The sequence below is a fragment of the Chrysemys picta genome, chromosome 3, assembly GCF_011386835.1.
Source record: "Chrysemys picta bellii isolate R12L10 chromosome 3, ASM1138683v2, whole genome shotgun sequence".
NCBI lineage: Eukaryota > Metazoa > Chordata > Testudines > Emydidae > Chrysemys > Chrysemys picta.
In genome coordinates this window covers 190,245,835-190,269,492 of record NC_088793.1, presented here as the reverse complement: position 1 = coordinate 190,269,492, position 23,658 = coordinate 190,245,835, and the positions used below count along the sequence as shown (strand labels likewise).

Here is a 23,658-nt window from a genome sequence, read left to right as displayed (position 1 = left end):
CCATGTGTAGAACTCCCAGTGAATTCAGGATCAGGCCCTTAGATTCCACTCCAGAGAAGCACGTAAGCATGTAAGTAGTCCCACTGAAATCAAATGGGATTATTCATATGCTTAAAATTAAACACACTTAATTCCCTTGTTGAACTGGGGCCTTAGATAGGGCGCTTCTATACCAACCCGTTGGTCAGATGTTTGAAGGTATCTGCTCAATCTCACCTCAAATATATTCTTACTAAGGACATAAAACAATATACACAATAACCTCTATTTGTGATAAACATTTTTTCAAGGACTATATTCAATTATAGATAGTTGAATTGCTTAGACATGTTCTGAACTCCCACACATCCCTTATTTCCCTTCCATCATCAACAGCAGAACTGGTTGACACTCACAATTTCTGGTTTGATATTTCTAAGTGTCTTTTGTTCCAAATTGGACTCAAAAAAATATTTGTGACATTTCCCAAACTGGAAATTTCAGAAGAAATTATTTAGGAAAATTTTCATATCAAAATTTAATTCTGAATTTCTAATTTTCTTTTGGAATTTCTAATTTTCATTCTGAAATTTTGAAATCATTAACGGCAGCTGCTACTTAGTGCTGATTGAAACTTCTTATATTCCATTCTAGATCAAAGTGTCTCCTGTTTGTATTGTAATGAAACAGATAGTTGAATTGACCTCTTCCAGACCCGAAGAAGAGCTCCACATAGCTCAAAAGCTTGTCTAATTCACCAACTGGAGTTGGTCCAGTAAAAGGTATTACCTCACTCACCTTGTATCTCTCATATCTTGGAACCAACATGATTACAACACTGAAAACAATATTTGAAATAGTTTAATAGATTGTTTCATTATAACACAAATAGGAAACACTTTGATCTAGGAAATAATATAATATGTTTCAAATCAGTAATAAGCAGCATCTACCCTTAACGATTTTAAAAAGTAAAATAAAATACAAATAACTACTATATTGTCATATTTTGACACATCTGTAGTAGGAGTGCATGTTATGCTACTCTACTACTGACATGTCAAGAAATGATGTAAAAATAAATATAAAAAGAAAAAAAAATTCAAAACAATTTTAAAATTCTGAAACAAAATATTGAAATTCTGACATTTAAATCCATAATTTTCCTAAATGAAAATTTTCTGAAACGATTTTTTTTGTTTGATTTTTTCCTGGAATTTTTGTCAACATTTTTTAAAATGTTTCAATTTAAAACAAAACAACCACATTTTCCTTTGGAAAACAAAGTTTAAACAAAAATGTTCTGACTAGCTCTTGTATCCAGGGCACCTCCCCCCTCCCTTCTTAGATTTGTGCTAAATCCCTTTGTGAATCTTTTTGATGAAAAACTGAAATTTTCCACCAGGGGAGGGGAAGACAATATTTTCCTAACTGTTGTGTAACACACATTAATGAGCTTCCACACGGACACTGGTTGTGTCCGTATGATTAAGAGCTCCTTAAAGCAAAGCACTGAGACTTGACACTGAGGTACATTATCAGTTTTAACAATCCTGGCTGTACTGCACGAGTGCTCACACAACCCCCACTGATTCAAAGCCCACTGAAGTCAATGAGAGTCTTTCTACTGACATCATTGAACTTTGGCTCATGCCCCTAACTCCAGTCCCAGCATACAGTAGGCTCCCTAGATATCCTGGGAAAAATTCTCTTGGAATAAATTCGAAGTTCTGGTGAGAAATCTGGAGGGCATGTTCCCAGATTATTGCAACAAGAAGAAATAATGTGTAAGTAAACTATGGGGTTTTTTGGTTACTGAAGATCTCTATCAAAAATGACTGATTTGCTTACCAGGTACCACTGCTTTGTAAATAAAGGATCATTCATGTTTATGTCAATTTCATTGATCTCTCTATAGCCTCGCTTTTTTCTGCCAAAGCCTTCCTGCTGCACAGCCTTCTTTATCTGGAATAGTAATGTTTATATTATTAACACAACATCCATATTTGTAACATATTTTTCCACTTGTTTTTTCTCAGAAAAGTCAAACATTCCTAATCAATAGACGTCAAGGCTATTTAAGAAAACCCACTCCAGGCTTCAGGTTTTGCTTAAAATAATGACATGGATCTGAACCAGTATTGACTTTTATCCTATACATTTCCCAAGCCAGCCTTGGTTTCCTGTATCAAAAATAGCACACTGGATACACAGAATAGTTTAATAACGTTTCATTTCTACCAAAAGGTTGTGCTATGAAAAAAGTAGCTGGTCTAGGAGACTTCATCTGTGCATTTGAGGTTCTAAAATATTTTTTGTGTGTTGCCAGTTTTTATGAACTTCCTTACTATAAATGCCTGGTTGTAAATTGATTTCCCTTTCAGCACCTGGAAATACTGTAGACTGGTAAGCCTCTGGGTGAATTAAACAGCACACACGGTCTACCAGTGTACCCTCACCAAGTGTCTTTAGTGTCACTGTTCTCCCTTGTGCACCAGATAGATCACAGATATAGTAGCAACTAGAAGAAGTCTCCCTTTCTGCCCCCTGGCTCAGCCTTTTATACTGTTTGCCTTCTTTTCCCAGCTATCCCACCTGTGAGCTAATTACCTCATCAGCTCATCAGGTTCTCTGTAGGTCCAAGTGATCCCTTCTGACCTTCCAAACCCACTCAAACTACCTAAATCCCTCCTACTCTATTCATACCCAGTATCCTCAGTGCTCTCTAAGCTACCAGCAAGCTGGCTAACTGCACCTTGTCACAATGCCTGACAGTGAACCAAATATATCGCCCAGAAAGACTCTGGAAAGAGTCGGCTTAGATGGTTACACGGAGATTGGAAGAAATGAAAGTATTGCTTATTACACAGAACAGATCAGATCAAACCACAGATATTAGAGAGACAGTAAAAGCATTTTTTAGAAGTACAAGTGTATGCACCAAGTGGCAGATCGTGACCAGCTCGAGTGCAAGTATATGGGTAGAGACGACTAAAGGAGTCCACCTCTACTTGCCCACACTGTGTAGGGCTTAGTCAAAGTTGTACTCCCTGTGCTAGATCCTCAGCTGGTTTAAATAATCAAAATCAATAGGGTTCCGGCAAATTATTTCAGCTGAGAATCTGGCCCTTCTGCTCCCTCTGTGTACCTATGGGAGCACACATTAGGCAAAAGAATGAGAGGGAAGAAAGGCCAAGGCAGAGCAGAGAGAGAAGACCAGGAAGAGCATGCACCATCCCAAAGGTGATGTAGCCCCTACACTGCACAGGATCAGAAAGTGCAGGGATATACCCCTGTGTTATATTTTAAAGCTGATAAAGCACTTTAACCAACCCCCCCCCACACTCCCCCCAACACAATTAACCTGGTACTGTTTGCCACAAGATATTATTGAGACGGAGAGCATAGCAGAATTCCAAAAAGGAAGCTTAATAAGAACTTCTATATTTATACTGAATCTGGCAATTGCTCATTTCATCCATTTTGGGGCCTTGCAGTGTTGCCAACTCTGATTTTTTGGCATATTTCTTAAAGCCCCAGCTCCTGGAATCAAGAAACTGCATGAGAATCTCAGCTTCCATTTTTTCAAAAATTCCGTTTCTAGTCCTCCTGGTTACAGAAAAAAGCTTGAAAATGGGAAGCATGTGTGACCTACGGCAAAGAACCTAAAGACAAAGTAACCTAAAATTGATTCTTTTAAAAACATCTTGTGATTAAGCCAATTTCTTTATGGGGGGGGGGCATCTGTCTCATGATTTTTGAATGCTTGGGGTTGGTAATTAGGATTAAAAAATAATGTCCACAGGACATAAACCCTGCTTCAGTGTGCATAGGCCAGCCACTGACAGGGGTAAAATTTGGTCTTTGAGCATATTACTTCATTGTTATCCATTATACCTTTTCATACACCTTCCTCTGAAGCATCTGGGACTGGCTGCTCTCAGAGACAGAATACCAGAAAGCATGGATTATAGGTAATAGTCAATGACATGACAATGATATGGCAATTCCTTTATTTCTAAAATCCACTAACATTAATTATATTGCTTTTAACTAAAAAGGAGAGGTGAGAGGAGAGAACGAATTCAACAAAAAGGGACTTCTTTTTTGTTGTTGTTGCTAGTTTTATTTGTAAAGGTTCATTAAAAGTGATGGAGAATGTTCTGTTTAAAAAAAATCTTAACGCAACGAAAGTTGAAAAGAGGAGAGTGATTAAGCAGGAACCACGCTGTGCCTACTGAACTTTGCCGGATATCTGTATTGAATTAGAGAAAGGGATGAGCAGATTGTCGGAGATCTCTAAAATAAGGTTGGGTGGTGCCATGGAGACAACAGAGACGATCCATGATTATGCCTTTGTCAGTTACCACCTCTGCTTGCTATTCCAAACCCCAAGCTGTCATCACATAAAATAATTAAAGAACAGAAATCAAACTGCATTACAGGAGAATGCCAGAGAAAAAAAACTCAAGTGTTTGTCCTCCCACACAAGCCCACTGCCTCTACATGACCCACTGCAACAAGGGAAGGAGCAAGGATTTGATATTGTAGGAGCGCGACTCCTTAAATAGCAATTCTTCATTTCCATGTCTTTTCTTCAAGATGACTTGAAAAAAATGGTACAGGACACATGAAAGTTGGCCCTGAAAGCTTTCACTATTCAGTGCTCCCCAGTCTGATTGGCAGTGAATTTTTACATCTTTATTACAGTCAGAAGAGGAGCTATATCAGAAAGGTTTCAGAGTAGCAGCCGTGTTAGTCTGTATCCGCAAAAAGAAGAACAGGAGTACTTGTGGCACCTTAGAGACTAACAAATTTATTAGAGCATAAGCTTTCGTGGACTACAGCCACGAAACTGTATCCGAAGAAGTGGGCTGTAGTCCACGAAAGCTTATGCTCTAATAAATTTGTTAGTCTCTAAGGTGCCACAAGTACTCCTGTTCTTCTTATATCAGAAAGGAATGTGCAACGTCTCCCAACAAAAATCATGCTACAGGCTTTCTTCTGGCAACCAGCAGAAGTTACTAGATCGCAGGCCCTGGTTCTCATGGGAGACTTTAATCACCCTGATATCTGCTGGGAGAGCAATACAGCGGTGCACAGACAATCCAGGAAGTTTTTGGAAAGTGTAGGGGACAATTTCCTGGTGCAAGTGCTGGAGGAACCAACTAGGGGCAGAGCTCTTCTAGACCTGCTGCTCACAAACTGGGAAGAGTTAGTAGGGGAAGCAAAAGTGGATGGGAACCTGGGAGGCAGTGACCATGAGATGGTCGAGTTCAGGATCCTGACACAAGGAAGAAAGGAGAGCAGCAGAATACAGACCCTGGACTTCAGAAAAGCAGACTTTGACTCCCTCAGGGAACTGATGGGCAGGATCCCCTGGGAGAATAACATGAGGGGGAAAGGAGTTCAGGAGAGCTGGCTGTATTTTAAAGAATCCTTATTGAGGTCGCAGGAAAAAAACATCCCAATATGTAGAAAGAACAGTAAATATGGCAGGCGATCAGCTTGGCTTAAGAGTGAAATCCTTGCTGACCTTAAACGCAAAAAAGAAGCTTACAAGAAGTGGAAGATTGGACAAATGACCAGGGAGGAGTATAAAAATATAGCTCAGGCATGCAGGAGTGAAATCAGGAAGGCCAAATCACACTTGGAGTTGCAGCTATCAAGAGATGTTAAGAGTAACAAGAAGGGTTTCTTCAGGAATGTTATCAACAAGAAGAAAGTCAAGAAAAGTGTGGGCCCTTTACTGAATGAGGGAGGCAACCTAGTAACAGAGGATGTGGAAAAAGCTAATGTACTCAATGATTTTTTTGCCTCTGTCTTCACAAACAAGGTCAGCTCCCTGACTGCTGCACTGGGCAGCACAGTATGGGGAGAAGGTGACCAACCCTCTGTGGAGAAAAAAGTGGTTCGGGACTATTTAGAAAAACTGGACGAGCACAAGTCCATGGGGCCGGATGCGCTGCATCCGAGGGTGCTAAAGGAGTTGGCGGATGTGATTGCAGAGCCTTTGGCGATTATCTTTGAAAACTCATGGCGATTGGGGGAGGTCACGGATGACTGGAAAAAGGCTAATGTAGTGCCCATCTTTAAAAAAGGGAAGGAGGAGAATCCGGGGAACTACAGGCCAGTCAGCCTCACCTCAGTCCCTGGAAAAATCATGGAGCAGGTCCTCAAGGAATCAATTCTGAAGCACTTAGAGGAGAGGAAAGTGATCAGGAACAGTCAGCATGGATTCACCAAGGGCAAGTCATGCCTGACTAACCTAATTGCCTTCTATGAGGCGATAACTGGGTCTGTGGATGAGGGGAAAGCAGTGGATGTGTTATTCCTTGACTTTAGCAAAGCTTTTGATACAGTCTCCCACAGTATTCTTGCCAGCAAGTTAAAGAAGTATGAGCTGGATGAATGGACTATAAGGTGGATAGAAAGCTGGCTAAATCGTCAGGCTCAACGGGTAGTGATCAATGGCTCCATGTCTAGTTGGCAGCCGGTTTCAAGTGGAGTGCCCCAGGGGTCGGTCCTGGGGCCGGTTTTGTTCAATATCTTCATTAATGATCTGGAGGATGGCGTGGACTGCACTCTCAGCAAGTTTGCAGATGACACTAAACTGGGAGGAGTGGTAGATACGCTGGAGGGTAGGGACAGGATACAGAGGGACCTAGACAAATTAGAGGATTGGGCCAAAAGAAACCTGATGAGGTTCAACAAGGACAAGTGCAGAGTCCTGCACTTAGGATGGAAGAATCCCATTCATTGTTACAGACTGGGGACCGAATGGTTACAGTAGACGAGAAGCTGGATATAAGTCAACAGTGTGCCCTTGTTGCCAAGAAGGCTAATGGCATTCTGGGCTGTATAAGTAGGGGCATTGCCAGTAGATCGAGGGACGTGATCATTCCCCTCTATTCGACATTGGTGAGGCCTCATCTGGAGTACTGTGTCGAGTTTTGGGCCCCACACTACAAGAAGGATGTGGAAAAATTGGAAAGAGTCCAGCGGAGGGCAACAAAAATGATTAGGGGGCTGGAGCACATGACTTATGAGGAGAGGCTGAGGGAACTGGGATTGTTTAGTCTGCAGAAGAGAAGAATGAGGGGGGATTTGATAGCTGCTTTCAACTACCTGAAAGGGGGTTCCAAAGAGGATGGATCTAGACTGTTCAGTGGTATCTGATGACAGAACAAGGAGTAATGGTCTCAAGTTGCAGTTGGGGAGGTTTAGGTTGGATATTAGGAAAAACTTTTTCACTAGGAGGGTGGTGAAGCACTGGAATGGGTTACCTAGGGAGGTGGTGGAATCTCCTTCCTTAGAGGTTTTTAAGGTCAGGCTTGACAAAGTCCTGGCTGGGATGATTTAGTTGGGAATTGGTCCTGCTTTGAGCAGGGGGTTGGACTAGATGACCTCCTGAGGTCCCTTCCAAACCTGATATTCTATGATTCTATGAGTCTATGTTTTATAAATGTTTTACATAAAGATGATGCATGCAGTATGTTAAAACCTAAAAATTCAATATTTTTCCTCTAAGGTTTGTGTTCACTAAGGCCTGGTCTACACTAGGAGATTATGTTGAATTTAGCAGCATTAAATCAAATTAACCCTGCACCCGTCCACACAACGAAGCGATTTAGTTCGACATAGAGGTCTCTTAAATTCGATTTCTGTACTCCTCCCCGACGAGGGGAGTAGCGCTAAATTCGACATGGCCATGCCGAATTAGGGTAGGTGTGGATGGAATTCGATGCTAATAGCTCCGGGAGCTATCCCACAGTGCACCACTCTGACGCTCTGGACAGCAGTCCGAGCTCAGATGCTCTGACCAGCCACACAGGAAAAGCCCCCGGAAAATTTGAATTCCTTTTCCTGTCTGGCCAGTTTGAATCTCATTTCCTGTTTGGACATCGTGGCGAGCTCAGCAGCACTGCAGCAACGATGCAGAGCTCTCCAGCAGAGGTGACCATGCAATCTCAGAATAGAAAGAGGGCCCCAGCATGGACTGATCGGGAAGTCTTGGATCTGATCACTGTGTGGGGCGATGAGTCTGTGCTTTCGGAGCTGCGCTCCAAGAAACGGAATGCGAAGATCTACGAGAAGATCTCAAAAGCCATGACAGGGAGAGGATACAGCCGGGATGCAACGCAGTGCCGCGTGAAAACCAAGGAGCTGAGACAAGGGTACCAGAAGACCAAAGAGGCAAACGGACGCTCTGGATCCCAGCCCCAGACATGCCGTTTCTACGAGGCACTGCATTCCATTCTAGGTGCGGCCGCCACCACTACCCCACCACTGACTGGACTCTGAGGATGGGATATTGTCGACGGCTGCTTCCTCGGAGATGTTAGCGGACGGGGAAGATGAGGAAGGAGATGAGGAGGACAAAGCAGTCGACAGCGCTTATAATGCTGATTTCCCCGACAGCCAGGATCTCTTCATCACCCTCACAGAGATCCCCTACCAACCCTCCCCACGCGTTAACCCGGACCCTGAATCAGGGGAAGGATCAGTCGGTAAGTGTGTTAAACATGTAAGCATTTATTTTGAACAGAACAGGAACATTAACAATGGGTTTTTCATTATTAGTTTGCCCTAGGCGCTTAACGTTTTAGTCCTTGGCAGTGCAACTACTGGAAAATACGGTCTATATGTCCGGGGATAGAGCTGAAATCCTCATGGGACATCTCCACAAAGCTGTCCTGGAGGTAATTGGAAAGCCTTTGCATGAGGTTCCTGGGGAGAGCGGCCTTATTGTGTCCTCCGTGGTAGGAAACTTTTCCGCACCAGGCTATCATCAAGTACTCTGGGATCATTGCCTTGCAGAGCATGGCGGCATACGACCCTGGTTTTTGCTGGCTTTCACGCAGCATGCGGACTTTCTCTGTTTCAGAAATCCTCAGCAGAATGATGTCGCTCATGGTGACCTGCTTTGAATTAGGGGAATGTTAGTATTGGGACTGCTTGCCTGCTCCTTTGCATAACTGTAACTGGCGGTTTACAGCCACACGGTGGAGACGGGAGAGGGGCAGCATACAGGGATCTTTCCCGGGGACAGCCGCGAGGGGGTGCGACAGGGGCAGAGTTCATGCTTGCCGGATTGCCGGCAGCAGGAACTGGTCAACACTAGGAGCACTGCTTTGAACATGAAAGGAGGGCACTTCTATAATTTAAGTTTTAAGCAGCCAAAAGTCTACGGCTTACCATGTCAGCCTGCTACCCGAATTCCACTGTCCTGCCTGCTTGTGTGATCTCCACTGCAAGACCCCGGGCACTGAATGCGAAGGCCGAAAATTCAACCTTGTCCTGAGTGCGCATGTGATAGGTGCTGTGCATGGTCTTGTTCACAGAGAAAGACTATGTTCATTGTTCACAAAAATTTATCTTTGTGAGAAATTCACTCCCTTTTTTCCCATCCCACAGCTGCGACTGTCTCCCGACCTACCCCGGCATCCCCCTCGCAGAGGCTGGCGCAGATTAGGCGGAGAAAGAAAAGGACACGGGACGACATGTTCTCAGAACTTATGGGCTGCTCCCGAGCCGAGGCGGCACAGCAGACCCAGTGGAGGGAGAACATGTCACAATGCCAGTGATCACACAGCGAACAGGAGGAGAGGCGGTGGCAGGAAGACCAGCAGGCGACTCAAACGCTGCTTGGACTAATGAGGGAGCAAACGGACACGCTCCGGCGCCTTGTGGATGTTCTGCAGGAACGGAGGCAGGAGGACAGAGCCCCGCTACAGTCTATCGCTAACCGCCCTCCCCCGCCACAAAGTCCTATACCCCCCTCACCCAAAGTCCCAAGAAGGAGGGGCGGCAGGGGCCGTGAAAACAGTCACTCCACCCCTGCAGACTGCTCAAGTACCAGACGGCTCTCATTCCCAAAGTTTTGATAAGTCCTTCCCTTCACTCCAAAATCACCTCACCCAAGCCCCCGTCCCAGTGTCATCTCCTAACTGTGTAGTTGCTAATAAAGAATACGTTTCTGTTCATTACTGTTTCGGTCATGTTCTTTTAGAGGAGAGTGTGTCTGAAGGAGGGAAAGGGGGTTGGTAATTGCAGAGGACAGTCACCTTTACCAGGGTACAGACATGGGGGCAGGTTCAGCAGAAGGTCACACACACATTGCAGTCACTAGGCACCCTGGTCAGTCTGGGAGGTGGTTTTCATGTTCTCTGTGTGTGTGTGGGGGGGGACTACGTGACTTTGTGGCAGGGGAGGGCGGTTAGAGATCTTATGCAGCGGTCCTTAGCCTGGATCACAGAGCCATGCAGCAGGGGATCTGTAACCATCCTCCCCCGCCACAAAGTCACAGCCCCCACACACAGAGTCCCGAAAAGTAATAAAGAAAACGGTGTTCATTAACAAAGTTCCATTTATTTGATTTTTAAACGTGTGTTGGAAGGGGGTGAACGGGGTATGTAACTGGAGAGGATTGTCAACATTAACTGGGTAAAGAAACGGGGGCAGGTTCAGCTTCTCTTGAAACAAACTTAATAGTCACAGGTTACCCTGCTCACTCAGGAACCTAGCTTTCAAAGCCTCCCGGATGCACAGCACGTCCTGCTGTGCTCTTCTAATCGCACGGCTGTCTGGCTGGACGTAATCAGCAGCCAGGCTATTTGCCTCAACCTCCCACCCCGCCATAAAGGTCTCCCCCTTGCTCTCACAGAGATTGTGGAGCACACAGCAAGCTGCAATAACAGTGGGGATATTGGTTTCGCTGAGATCAGAACGAGTCAGTAAGCTTCTCCATCTCCCCTTGAGACGTCCAAAAGCACACTCCACCACCATTCTGCACTTGCTCAGATGGTAGTTGAAGAGTTCTTTTTCACTGTCCAGGGCGCCTGTATAGGGCTTCATGAGCCAGGGCATTAGCGGGTAGGCTGGGTCCCCGAGCATCTCCACATCCCCAACAGTTATTTTGTGGTCCGGGAAGTAAATACCTCCCTGCAGCCGTCTAAACAGACCAGAGTTCCTGAAAACACGAGCGTCATGAACCTTGCCCGGCCATCCGACGTTGATGTTTGTAAAACGTCCCCTATGGTCCACCTGTGCTTGCAGCACCATTGAAAAGTAGCCCTTTCGGTTAATGTACTGGCTGGCCTGGTGGTCCGGTCCCAGGATAGGGATGTGAGTTCCATCTATAGCCCCACCGCCATTTGGGAATCCCATCGCGGCGAAAACATCTATGATGACCTGCACGTTTCCAAGGGTCACTACCTTTGACAGCAGTAGCTCAATGATTGCGTTGGCTACTTGCATCACAGCAACCCCCACGGTAGATTTGCCCATGCCAAAGTGGTTCGCGACTGACCGGTAGCTGTCTGGCGTTGCAAGCTTCCAGAGGGCTATGGCCACTCGCTTCTGGACAGTCAGGGCTGCTCGCATCCGGGTGTCCTTGCGCTTCAGGGCAGGGGACAGCAACTCACAAAGTTCCAGGAAAGTTCCCTTCCGCATCCGAAAGTTTTCGCAGCCACTGTGATTCATCCCAGACCTGCAGCACTATGCGGTCCCACCAGTCCGTGCTTGTTTCCCAGGCCCAGAATCGCCGTTCCACAGCATCAACATGACCCATTGCCACCATGATGTTCACAGCGCGGGGTCCCGTGCTTTGTGAGAGGTCTGTGCCACTCTCAGACTTCATGTCCTCACCGCGCTGCCGTAGCCTCCTCGCCCGATTTCTCAGCATCTGCCTCTGGGAAAGGTGGATGATAAGGTGCGAGGTGTTGACAACGGCCATAACTGCAGCGATGGTCGCAGCGGGCTCCATGCTTGCAGTTGCTGTGGCGTCCGCGCTGTCACTCACCAGAAAAGTGCGCGAACTGATTGCCCGCCGGTGCTTTCAGGGAGGGAGGGTGGGAGTGACGGTTGGATGACGACAGTTACCCAAACCCACCCTCGACACATTTTTTGCCCCCAGCAGGCATTGGGGGCTCGACCCAGAATTCCAATGGGCAGCGGGGACTGCGGGAACTGTGGGATAGCTGCCCACAGTGCACCGCTTCCAATGTCGACGCTTGCCCCGTTAGTGTGGACTCACAAAGTCGAATTACTGTCCTTAGTATGGATACACACGTTCGACTTTGTAATATCGGTTCCACAAATTCGATTTAAGTAAAATCGAACTACTCTCTTAGTGTAGACATACCCTAAGAAAAAAGCTGTGTTCTTACTAGAGCTGGGTGAACAACTGATTTTTTTGCTTTGGTGATAGTTTTAACCCTCCCTCCCCTCCCCCCGCTCAACCCCTGCAGAAAATGGGGGGGGGGAATGATTCAGGGTCAAACCAAATCAGAATTTTTTTGGAATTTTTGGTGGATTGAAGAAGTGTGCTGTGGGTCTGTTCCAGAATGGGGATTTGGACGTGGGGTTTCTACAGCCAAGGTTGGTGCCCTAACTTCTAAACAACAGTAGCACCAGTAACTAGGCCTCCTCCACCAGTTGCTTTGTAAACAGCCAAAACTATTTGTGTCAAATTCATGAATAGTTTTGGATTTACTGAAACTGCATTTTTGTTGAATGAACCATTCCTCTGAAAAATTGTGTCCAGCTCTAGTTCTTACCTCATGCTAGCTGACATGTGGTACCTAACACAAGGTAAAATCACAGTGGAGAGAATGTAGCTGAAGTTTTTGTATGAATTAGCAGGCCTAAGTGAACCCTAATATCTCCCATGGTCTTTATCTTAATCTGCTAATATTTGTGAAAGCTACAAGCTGCTTTGTTCTTACCAGGATTTTATCTCATGTAGCTAGCCCAAGGCCAGAGCACACCTTCATCCCACTGAACACACACAGAGAAGGTGTAACAATGCCAAGTTCATATAAGGACTTCAAATTCATATAGGTCTCAGAAAACAACCAAAGTTCCCCATAAGGCCAAATTCACTGTTGGCATAAGAATGCACAACTCTGTTGACTTCATTAGAGTCATGCACCTTTGTGGCAGCAGTGAGTTAGTTTAGAGCGTTTTATCCCCTTTCCTAAGGTGCATCTAAAGAGATGTATTTTTTTTAGACCCTGATAGCTAATATGTTTTAAAATCCTAGTATAGATGGGAGGAGGGGGAAGGGATCTATGGTTCACTTTGACCAGCCAGCGTATTGAAACAGATAAAGTTGCCCTGTATACGCTAGGATTTTAAACATCACCTTGATCGATCGGTCTTTCAGCCCTCGTATAGATTGAGCCGATCACAACACGTCTTACTTTCTTCTCGTATCCGGGCCTTCCTTCTCCATGCATGGCCATGTCTTTTCACAATAAAATCTTCCCATCTCTTTGGAAGTCTCTTTGGAAGTGGTTGTTTCAGTTCCTGTGGGTAACACTCGGTGACAGCTGCAGGCCATCGATTGTCATTGATCCTCGCTATATGCCTGGCCCATTGCATTTTACTATGCCGGTTCTCAACAATGACGTCCTGCACTCCACTCTGCTGTCCGATCACTTCATTGGGGACTCGGTCACGGATTGAAATTCCCAGAATTCTTCTTTCCATTGCCATCTCTGTGACAGACAGTTGCTGCTCCCATGCTGCTCATCAGCGCCCATGTTTAAACATGTTAGCTATTATGTTCTAAATACACACGTTTTTTCTTGTGTAGATAGGGCACTTCTCACAGCAGAGATCTTTGGGTTGCATCAACACATAGGCAACACTAGAGAATACATTGGGGTACATTCTGATCTCCATTCTTGCTGGGGTAAAGCTGTTACTCAATTAACTTCAGGACGGACACAATCCTGAAAATGCTTGTACATGCAGTCCCATTGTCTTGCAAACATGCATAAACTTAAGTAGGTAAGACTGTTTGCAAGATCAGAGCCTTAAACTTTTGAAAATGGTATCATGAAAGGTTGGCTTTGTGAAGTGTGACAGTCATTAAAAACTAATGAAGAAACAAGATTTGCTTCCTAAAAAGGCATGGTATTTTCATTCTCTCAAAGTTTGGCTCATTTGTCAACAATAATGGCCTCTTGTTACTTTCATTCATTCTATAGTATTTCATTAAGTGCCTGGATTAAATGGTGAACACAATCTAAGCATTTAGATTTTTATTAGCATGTGACTAAATCATTTACGAGTTACTAGCTGGATTCCAATTAAAGAAAAAAGGGCCATCTATCAAAGAAGGTAGCTCACTGATGATAAAATACCTACAAGGAAAAAAGAGATTCAAATATTGATTTTTAATATATTTCCACTTATGCATTGCACATAAAGTAACTTGGATGGTAATAAACCAGCAGGACTTTGATATAGGACAAATTAACAAAATAATCAATTGACTGCAGTACTGCTCCAGGAGGGCCAAGAACCACTGCGCTGTAACTGAGTGCCTCTCTATGCAACAGAAAAATGCCAAGAAAATCGGCTCATTTTGAAGGAACAGGGTAAATTGTACTGCTGAGCTCCTGCAGTTAAATGACCATGTGTTACACTGAGCATGAATGATACACATACTAAAATTATTCCAGTGGATACATCTATCACAAAATCAACCACAGCGGAACAGCACACATGACCCTGACCCCCCCCCCCCCGGGGGGGGGGGAGTGGGGTTCATTTCAAGAATCAAGAGACATCTCTGCTCTTGAATTTAAATAAAGGAAAGTTCAGACTGAATCACAGGAATAAAATTCCTGACAAAGATATCTATTAGGTGCTTATTTTTAACTGTGAGGGTGATTAACCATTGGAAAAAAATACCCTGGGAAGTGGTGGATTCTCCATCTCTTGAAGTCTACAGATCAAGACTGGATGCCTTTTAGGATGATAACACAAGTTACTGGGTTCCATACAGGAGAAACTGGATGGAATACTATGGCTGCGTTATACAGGAGATCAGACGAGATGGTTTAACGACCCCTGCTGGCCTTAAAATCTACTGTGGAATAATCTCCCAAGAGAAGTAGTTGAATTCACAGCATCTGAAATTTTACAGAATAGAGTGAACAAAACACTAGAAAATGTGTTGGTGGGAACAATCCTGGATTGGCTGGGAGATGCTCCTGATTATGACTATTATTGTTATTTTACAGGACACACCAGAATGTGGGAGGTGCTTCACATAAAACATGTGGCTTGAGATTTTCAAAGCAGTCAAAGAGATTTGGATATTAAAATTACTAGAAATTGGGAATCCAAATCTTTGAAAATCTCAGCCGTAGAGGAAAGGTCCCTGTCCCAAACTGCATATGGTATAAATGATGATCTTTTCCATCTCTAATTTCTATCTACTTCTTAGGACTTGTCTTCACTAATCAGGAGATTGATGCTCCTGCAATCAATGCAGTTGGTGTCAATTTAGCGGGTCTAGTGAAGACCCACTAAATCAATGGCACAGCGCTTTCCGGTTGATTCCAGTACTCCAGATCCCCAAGAAGAATAAGGTAAGTCAATGGGAGAGCGTTTCCCATCAATGCAGTGCAGTGAAGTCACCGCAGTAAGTCGACCTAAGTTACGTCGACTCCAGTTACATTATTCATGTAGCTGGAGTAGTGTAACTTATGTTGACTTACCCCGGTAGTGTATACAAGGCCTTAGTGACCATAAACACAGATATTCACTTCTCCTAACCATTTCTTTTGTCACATTTATGGGTAACAGAGCTAAAAGATCTTTGCTAGAGAAATGTTAAACCCACTCATACCTTAGAGGTTGGCTATTTTATAGCTACCTCATAAGTAGAATTGAAAGAAGGCTGTTAAAAACGTACAGAGATGTAATAGATGGGAATTAATCCAAATCTCAAGTTGTCTGATGTTTTTTTTAAAGCCCCAGCTAAGCAGTTGTCAGGTTATGTGAGAATCTCAACTTTCATTTAGAACAAAAAGTAAATTTGTAGGCCTCCTCATTGTGGAGAAAAGCATAAAAGCATAACCCAAGTGTAACTAAAGGCTCCAAATCCAGAGGAGAATAAGAACCCCCCACCATTTATTACTTTAAAATCTCATGATTTTTAAGGCAATCTCATGGATTTTTTTGGCTGACTCATAATTTTCAAACACTGGGGCCATGGGGAGGACCACAATATAGTATCTAAAACCTAGGCCTGCAGGGAAACAATGAACTTGGCAGATAGAGAACAGCAACAAAGTCTGGAAGCAGAGCGTAGACCTGCAAACAACAGGAGCTCAGTGGCATCTGTCTCAAAGAGAGGGTACTGTTTAATAGTGCTGATACAGAAGGGGATTTTCCATCCTGCAAAAATTTTCAAGATTTTTTGGGAAAAAAATCATCTGAAATCAGGCCAAAAAGCCAAAAGTTTTAAATTTCTTGTGAAACAAAATTCTGAAAAATGTCATGTCAAAACATTGTTTCAACAAATTAGAAATGTTTCATTTAGATTTTGACCCTTGTTTATTTTTTTTAAATATAACATAATATAAATTTCAAAACAAAAACTCATTTTGAAATGAAAATTCTAAACTTTTTGTTCCAAAAATGTCAAAACAGGATGTTCTGACATTTTCAAAACATTTCCAGTTTTTTTCTGAACAAAATTTCATCAAAATCAATATGGCTGCACACAAAAAATCAGTTTTGTTGAATAACATTTTCCAACAGAAAACAGTTTTTACAAAAATTTTCCAACCAGCTCCACTGTATAATACCTCGCCAAGGCAAAAAAGCCTTGGAAAATAACAGGCACACAAGATTTAAGCCATACAACTCCCACTCCAGTGAGTGGGAGTGGAGCAGTTAAGCCAAATGTAAGCAAATTAAGGGGCCTCTCAATGCTCCCTCTGAGGTGGTATCGCTGTGTACTGCTCCTAGCATATGACTGTACCTACATTGCACAATCCATCCCTAAGAACCAGATTTACAAGTGCTCAGCACTCACAATTGGGGCCAGATCTTCTGTAGAGTTCCAAGGCACTCTATTGTAGCTATTCCATTGTGGCGCTTTATGGAAGATCTTTAAAATAATTTAAGCTCTTTTGAATATCTAGTCCTAGCTGTGGGAGGTGAGCTGTGCTGAAACTTTAGCCTTTCATAACTAGAGAACAGCACCTTGGCACAGCACAGCTCCAGAAACAGAGCAGGCATTTTTTTTTTTTGCCTTAAATTCAGCTAATCCTGTAAAGTAAATATCTTAACATATTAAAGAAAATATTCCATAATTCTTGGTAATGTCATTATCAGCAAATTATCAGTTATAAAAGGAAAGACTAAAGTAGCCCATAGTCAAGACCTGCAGTCTCAGGAGAATGTAAAGAGTGTTGAGAGATGCAGTTAACATGTTAAAAGAACAGGAGTACTTGTGGCACCTTAGAGACTAACAAATGTATTTGAGCATAAGCTTTTGTGGGCTAAAACCTAATGCTCAAATAAATTTGTTAGTCTCTAAGGTGCCACAAGTACTCCGGTTCTTTTTGCGGATACAAACTAACATGGCTGCTACTCTGAATCCAGTTAACATGTTAGTATTTCAATTTCTTAAAATTTCACTATAGCTTTTTTTCCTTTAGGAAAGTTCCTATAGAACTAACAATACATCTAAAATTAAAGAGCATTATAACTAAGATACTGATCCTTAAGTGCCTGTAGGATTGCAGGTCTAGAAATTTTATTGGATTCTCCTATACCTGCTGAAAAAGAATTTCATCACATTCTGAAAAATTCAAGCCTCTTCTGGAAAACTATCCACTTAGATAGTTGAGGAATAAATAGCTGGCTATGAAAAAATAATTTGTTTTTAATTATAGAGGTATGAAATGGTTTGATAATTGTTCTAAGTATTTCCAGTGTTATTTTTTCCCTTTAACACCAACCACTCATCTTATCAAATGAATCCCAAAAGATATGAGAGGAATCTTAAGCTGATTCTTGCTATAATTAATAAGATTTCTCTTAGAAGTGCTGTCAGACTGAGTCTGTATAAATTAGGAGTTCCCTTGAGAAAGGTACATCGTAGCAGAGAGTAAAGTATGGTCAGATCAGCAAACTACTTCATCTGACATCGAGGAAATAATTCAAATTGACAATCCAGCATCTCATCCTTGATTCACAACGTTAAGGGTGCATCTTTTATAACATTAGTGGATATTAACCTTTTTTTCCTCTGTATATTAAATTCATTTCCATATTAACTATTCTCTCAGAATCTTTATGATATTAACAGAGTGTGTTTGAATTCTAAGCCAAGGGCATTGGTTCTTAACCTAAGCGTGACCTGTATTCAGGAATTTTATGTGATTGAATACTGTTAATGGCTGTATCTAATTATCCTCAGCATCTCCAGGTTTGTGGGAATCCAGGTGTCCAGGGAAAAGACTCCTCAAACTAATAAATATGTTTCCAGAAGTATGTTATAAACAAAACTGGGCGATCGATACAGGACACTTATTATGGCAGATGTTTTCTGGAATGGACTGGGTAACTGATAAGGAATAATTGTTATTACAGATGGATTCTGTAATGGATGAAATAATGATTCATAGAAAGATGTTTTTAACTCATTTGGTTTTCATGGCTGTTAGTAATAATGACTGGATTAGAGGTTCCTTTTTACCCATTAATCAGGTAAACTGAGGACCATAAAATAAATTCCATCAGTAATTAGGAAAACAGAATACATGTAAATTTAATGGGGGAAAATATTTGTGTCTCATACTGTATAGAAAGACAGAGGTTTTGGAAGTTAGATGTGGTGTGTGCAAACTGCTGGCATCCTATCAATTACAGAGCAGAGAGACACAGAGGCCATGGCTTTACTTTATCCCAAGGGTGGCAATGTATCTGTTTATTCTGTATATGGCTGTACTGATCTCTGACTGATAATCTTTGATTAATTAATTCCATTTGAAATTTAAAATCTTGAATCACTATTACATCCAAACATGCAACAGATGGCACTGCGTGGGCTATCACACCTGCCATTACGGAGGGTTACCAAGCTTCCCACAAGAACTAAAATCGGTGAGGGGTATTCTGGCAGATAGCAGGACTGATAAACAACTCCAGAGAAGTACCCCAGGAGGAATATACTGGTTCAGACTGGATTCAAGAAGCCAAGGAGACACTATTGAGAGTCAGCAGCAACTAACTCAAAGACAGGGGCACCATTTAGGTAGAGCAGGGAGGGCAAATATTGTACCACAATAGAGATTTTGGTAGGGGTATCCCCCTGCCGTCCCTAAATGGCGCCCCTGCAGGTCAGCTCCATGGCACAGCATGTCAGGATCCCGCTGCCAGAGCCTGTACCCCATCTCCGGGGAGCGGCATAGGAAGGGGCTGTATTTCACAGAGTGGGAGCTAATCAGGGGCTGCAGGTGCTGGACGGCAGCTGGTGGGAAGGGGAGAAGGAGGATGGGCTGTGTGGCTGGTTCCCGGCGAGCTACGTGCAGCTGCTGGAGGTAGGAGATCGGCTTCACCGAGCGCCTGGTGAGTGGGGGGCACGGGGAGGGAGTGCAGGGGGCTAGGGCCATGAGGGAGTGTAGGGGTTAGGAGAGAATGGGGTGCAGGAGGGGTTGGGGAGAAGAGGTGCCTGCCCCCTTCCCAGGCCCTGCAGCGGTCACTCCAGCCCCTCTGGGCCCTGCTCTTACCTCTGCCCCTCCCATCCCTGTGTATGTGAATTTCTTCAGGGGTGGCCCCCCAATATTTTCATTGGGGGGGCAGTAGCCCCCCGACCTTCCTGTTGTGCCTCTCCTGCTGCCTGGTGGGAGGTGACAGCTGGAGGCCTAAGACATAAAGGGGCACCCTTCAGCAGAGGTGCTGTTATCTTGTGAAAATGGGGCAGGTCCATTTTCAAATTAGTATCAAAGGGAAAAAAATCCTCAATTATCAAGCAGATTTCCATTTCACTGCACGTATCTCATACCCCCGGGATGCTGAAAGCTGGGAGGAAAGCTTTGATGAAGTGCTTAAGTTAGTCCCCATCCCAAAGAGCGTCTTTATGTTGCTTAGCACAATGGGACCCGACCTATTTGAGATCTCTCTATGCTACTGTAATACAAATATAAATATCAACACACAGTAAGGCCATTCTGGGAAACACTGTAAAAAGTTTATCATTATTCAGTCCATAATAAAATACCAAAGAAATGCACTTTCTGAGCTCAAAGGTTTCGCTGCTGACTCCACCAGCAATGTTAATTGCATGATTTAAACACCTCCTCATTCAACCAAGTTCAGGTTAAGAAAAATGCAATTACTGACTTGGCTGCACCTCACTTTGTGAACTTTCATTTGCCTGATATTAGCTCAGCACCTGGTAAATGAGACGCTTTCACCAAAAGGGGCGGGGCAAAATCAATATTTTGTCCATTTAGCACAGACTCTCACAGTTCAGTGACATTCAGGCAGCGCTGAGTAAAGAGAAAAGGAATCAATATGTACAAGGAGGCTGCAGATCGCATTCAGCCAATTCCGCTGAGGAATCGATAGTGCTCTACTAGCCTCTCCTTTGAAATTCAAGTGAATTGGCTAGGCTGCAATAGCAAGATGAATGAAGAGATTGATACTGTATTTCCGCATTTGCAATGATAGGAGTCTTGGAGCAATTGGGTAGTTCCAACAATGCCCCATTGCAAGACAGCAAACCAATTTAATTTGATCAGGAAATAAAAGCTATCAATGAGAATGGAATTTCACAGGAATGGAATACAACTGTATAACAGTAAACACCTACATTCCAAGGACATCTAGTTAAGAGCTTCTTCTGTTATGCCAGGCTCCTGGCATAACAATTCTTCATTGCCAAAGCAGAAGGGCAGCATTTTACATTCAATTTGCATAGATGTAAATGACTACAGACATTGCCAGGCAACGGAGAATTAGGCCCAATGAGCAGAGATTTTTTCTGTAAGCTTCATGACCTCAATATTTATTTTGTGAAATGCATTGTTACAAATAGTAGATTCCCATTCCTCTTTCATCCATTGCTACTACTGGTTGGACCAGAATTGTGCACACCTCGACTCTGTGCTAAAACATCCTACTCTTTTTTGCTACCTTTTGCCCTTCCCTCACCCCCCATTTGTCTCATATTGGGTCTGATTCTCATTTACACAAAGACCACTGAACACTATTTTGGCAGTGGAAAGTAGGTCAAATAAAAAAGGGTGAATATAAACAAATGACACAAGCAGGCAAGGACAAAATTAGAAAGGCCAAGGCACAAAACAAGATTAAGCTAGCTAGAGGCATAAAGGGTAACAAAAAATATTCTATAAATACATTAGGAGCAAGAAGATGACCAAGGACAGGGTAGGTCCATTACTCAATCGGGGGGGAGGAATAACAGAAAAAGTGCTAAATGACTTTTTTGTTTCAGTTTTCACCAAAAAGTTTAGTAGCAATTGGACATCTAACTTAATGAATGCCAGAGAAAATGAAGTAGGATCAGAGGCAAAAATAGGGAAAGAACAAGTTAGATGTCTTAAAGTCACCAGGACCTGATGAAATACTCAAGGAGATATCAGAGGCATAAGCCGTTATCTTAAAAAAGGCATGGAAGACGGGAGAGATTCCAGAAGACTGGAAAAGGGCAAATATAGAACAAATATATTAAAAGGGAAATAAGGACAAGCCAGGGAATTACAGACCAGACCAGTCAGCTTAACTTCAGTCCTGGAAAGATAATAGAGCAAATAATTAAGCAATCAATTTGCAAACACCTAGAACATAAGGTGATAAGTAACAATTAGCATGGACTTGTCAAGAACAAATCATGCCAAACCAACCTAATAGCTTTCTTTGACAGGGTAACAAGCCTTGTGGATGGGAGGAAGTGGTAGATGTGGTAATGTTGACTTTAGTAAGGCTTTTAATACTGTTTTGCATGACCTTCTCATAAACAAACTAGGAAAATACAACCTAAATGGAGCTACTATAAGGTGGGTGCATAACTGGGTTGGAAAACCATTTCCAGAGAGTAATCATCAGTGGTTCACATTCATGCTGGAAGGGCGTATCAAGTGGGGTCCCACAGAGATTCGTTCTGTGTCTGGTTCTGTTCAATATCTTCATCAGTGGTTTAGACGATGGCATAGAAAGTACACTTATAAAGTTTGTGGACGATACCAAACTGGGAGATGTTGCAAGTGCTTTGGAGGAAAGGATTAAAACTCAAAATGATCTGGACAAACTGGAGAAATGGTCTGAAGTAAATAAGATGAATTTCAATAATGACAAATACAAAGTACACCACTTAGGAAGGAACAATCAGTTGCACACATACAAAATGGGAAATGACTTCGGACTAAGGTACGCAAATTCAGCTACGTTAATAACGTAGCTGAATTCGAAGTACCTTAGTCCGGACTTACCGCGGTCCAGACGCGGCCGGAAGTCTCCCCCCGTCGACGCCACGTACTCCTCTCGGCGAGCTGGAGTACCGGCGCCGACTGTGAGCACTTCCGGGATCGATCCGGGATCGATTTATCGCGTCTTAACCAGACGCGATAAACCGATCCCAGAACATCGATGGCGTGCCGCCGGACCAGCCGGTAAGTGAAGACTAGGCCAAAGTATGGTCTCTCAGGGTGCATCTACACAGAAAGTGGCAGCCTGTGGCAAAGAGTTTCAGAGCCCAGGTCTTCAGACTTGGGCTCGCACTGCAGAGCTAAAAATAGCTGTTTAGACATTTGGGCTCAGGTTGGGATACCAATCCATACCAATCCGTACCATGCCACATTTACTTCTGCGCTGCTGCTGGTGGCAGTGCTGCCTTCAGAGCTGGGCAGCCAGCCATAAGCCACTGCTCTCCAGCCAGCCAGCTTTGAAGGCAGCGTACAAGGGTGACAATACCAAATCACTAACATTAGTTCATATTTCAAAAATCTGTCTGGATGGAGATTGCAGGACCAAAAAGAGGTCATGTCCAGGAAAACCTGGGTGTATGGTAACCCTATGTTAAGGGTTAACTAAGTACTGTAATGAAATACAAAGGATCTAAAGGTTATCACAATACTTTTTGTGATCTTGCAACCCCACCCCCCAACCCCTACAATAGCCTTGGGATAGTACTCGTTTGGGTTGGGACCCCCAGTTTGAGAAACTCTGCTCCAGATCATCAGCTCAGGATGGTAGCAGCTAACCATTGTCCCCATAATACGATGATTATCTTAAATGACTTCAGTGTTCTCTATCCAGTTCTTAGTGAATAAGCAACTATATTGGAAAATCAGCTAATACAATGTGTAGTAATGGGAGCACTTGTCACAAGATGGAGCAGGAACACAAAAGATTGAAAGGGCAGAGAAAGTAGCCCCAGCTGCTCATTCTTGATCTTCAGTAACTATTTGCCTTCAGTTTAAAATAAGACAATATAGTTCTTATAATTTAGCTGTGCATTTCACCACACATCCTAGAGTGATTTTTGTATGTAGTTTTATACTATGGATGTACAGAAACAGACTGAAGTTCCAGTGGCTGAGACAATACTCCAGACTCTCTATTGTTATCTCTACAGTGCCTAAATTATGCTTGGGGCTCTACAAACCAAAGACACAGGCCAGATCCTTCCTTAACTGCACCCAAGGTCGGCTCAGTGCAGCTGAAGGCAGTGGTGGCAGTAAAAGGAGGTGTGATAGGGTGTATACCCCACACAGGCAATGAAACGGTTAACAGGAGTCTGAGTCCAATTAGGCCACTGGGTGGCACTTGCCAAGGTGTTAGACAAATAACCCCAATAGAGAGGTGCTGGATCTTCATAAAGGAAGGAGGATAGACTCA

At 43.4% G+C, this 23,658-nt stretch overlaps 1 protein-coding gene across 2 annotated transcripts in view; it reads right to left on the bottom strand.

Annotated features, from left to right (window-relative positions):
- PCSK2 (proprotein convertase subtilisin/kexin type 2) overlaps nt 1–23,658 on the bottom strand; it is a 188,448-nt gene that overhangs the window by 92,011 nt on the left and 72,779 nt on the right. For both annotated transcript variants that reach the window (XM_065589670.1, XM_065589671.1), the window contains one exon: nt 1,831–1,944. In XM_065589670.1, the coding sequence (XP_065445742.1) occupies nt 1,831–1,944 (114 nt within the window). The remainder of the gene's footprint in view (nt 1–1,830; nt 1,945–23,658) is intronic.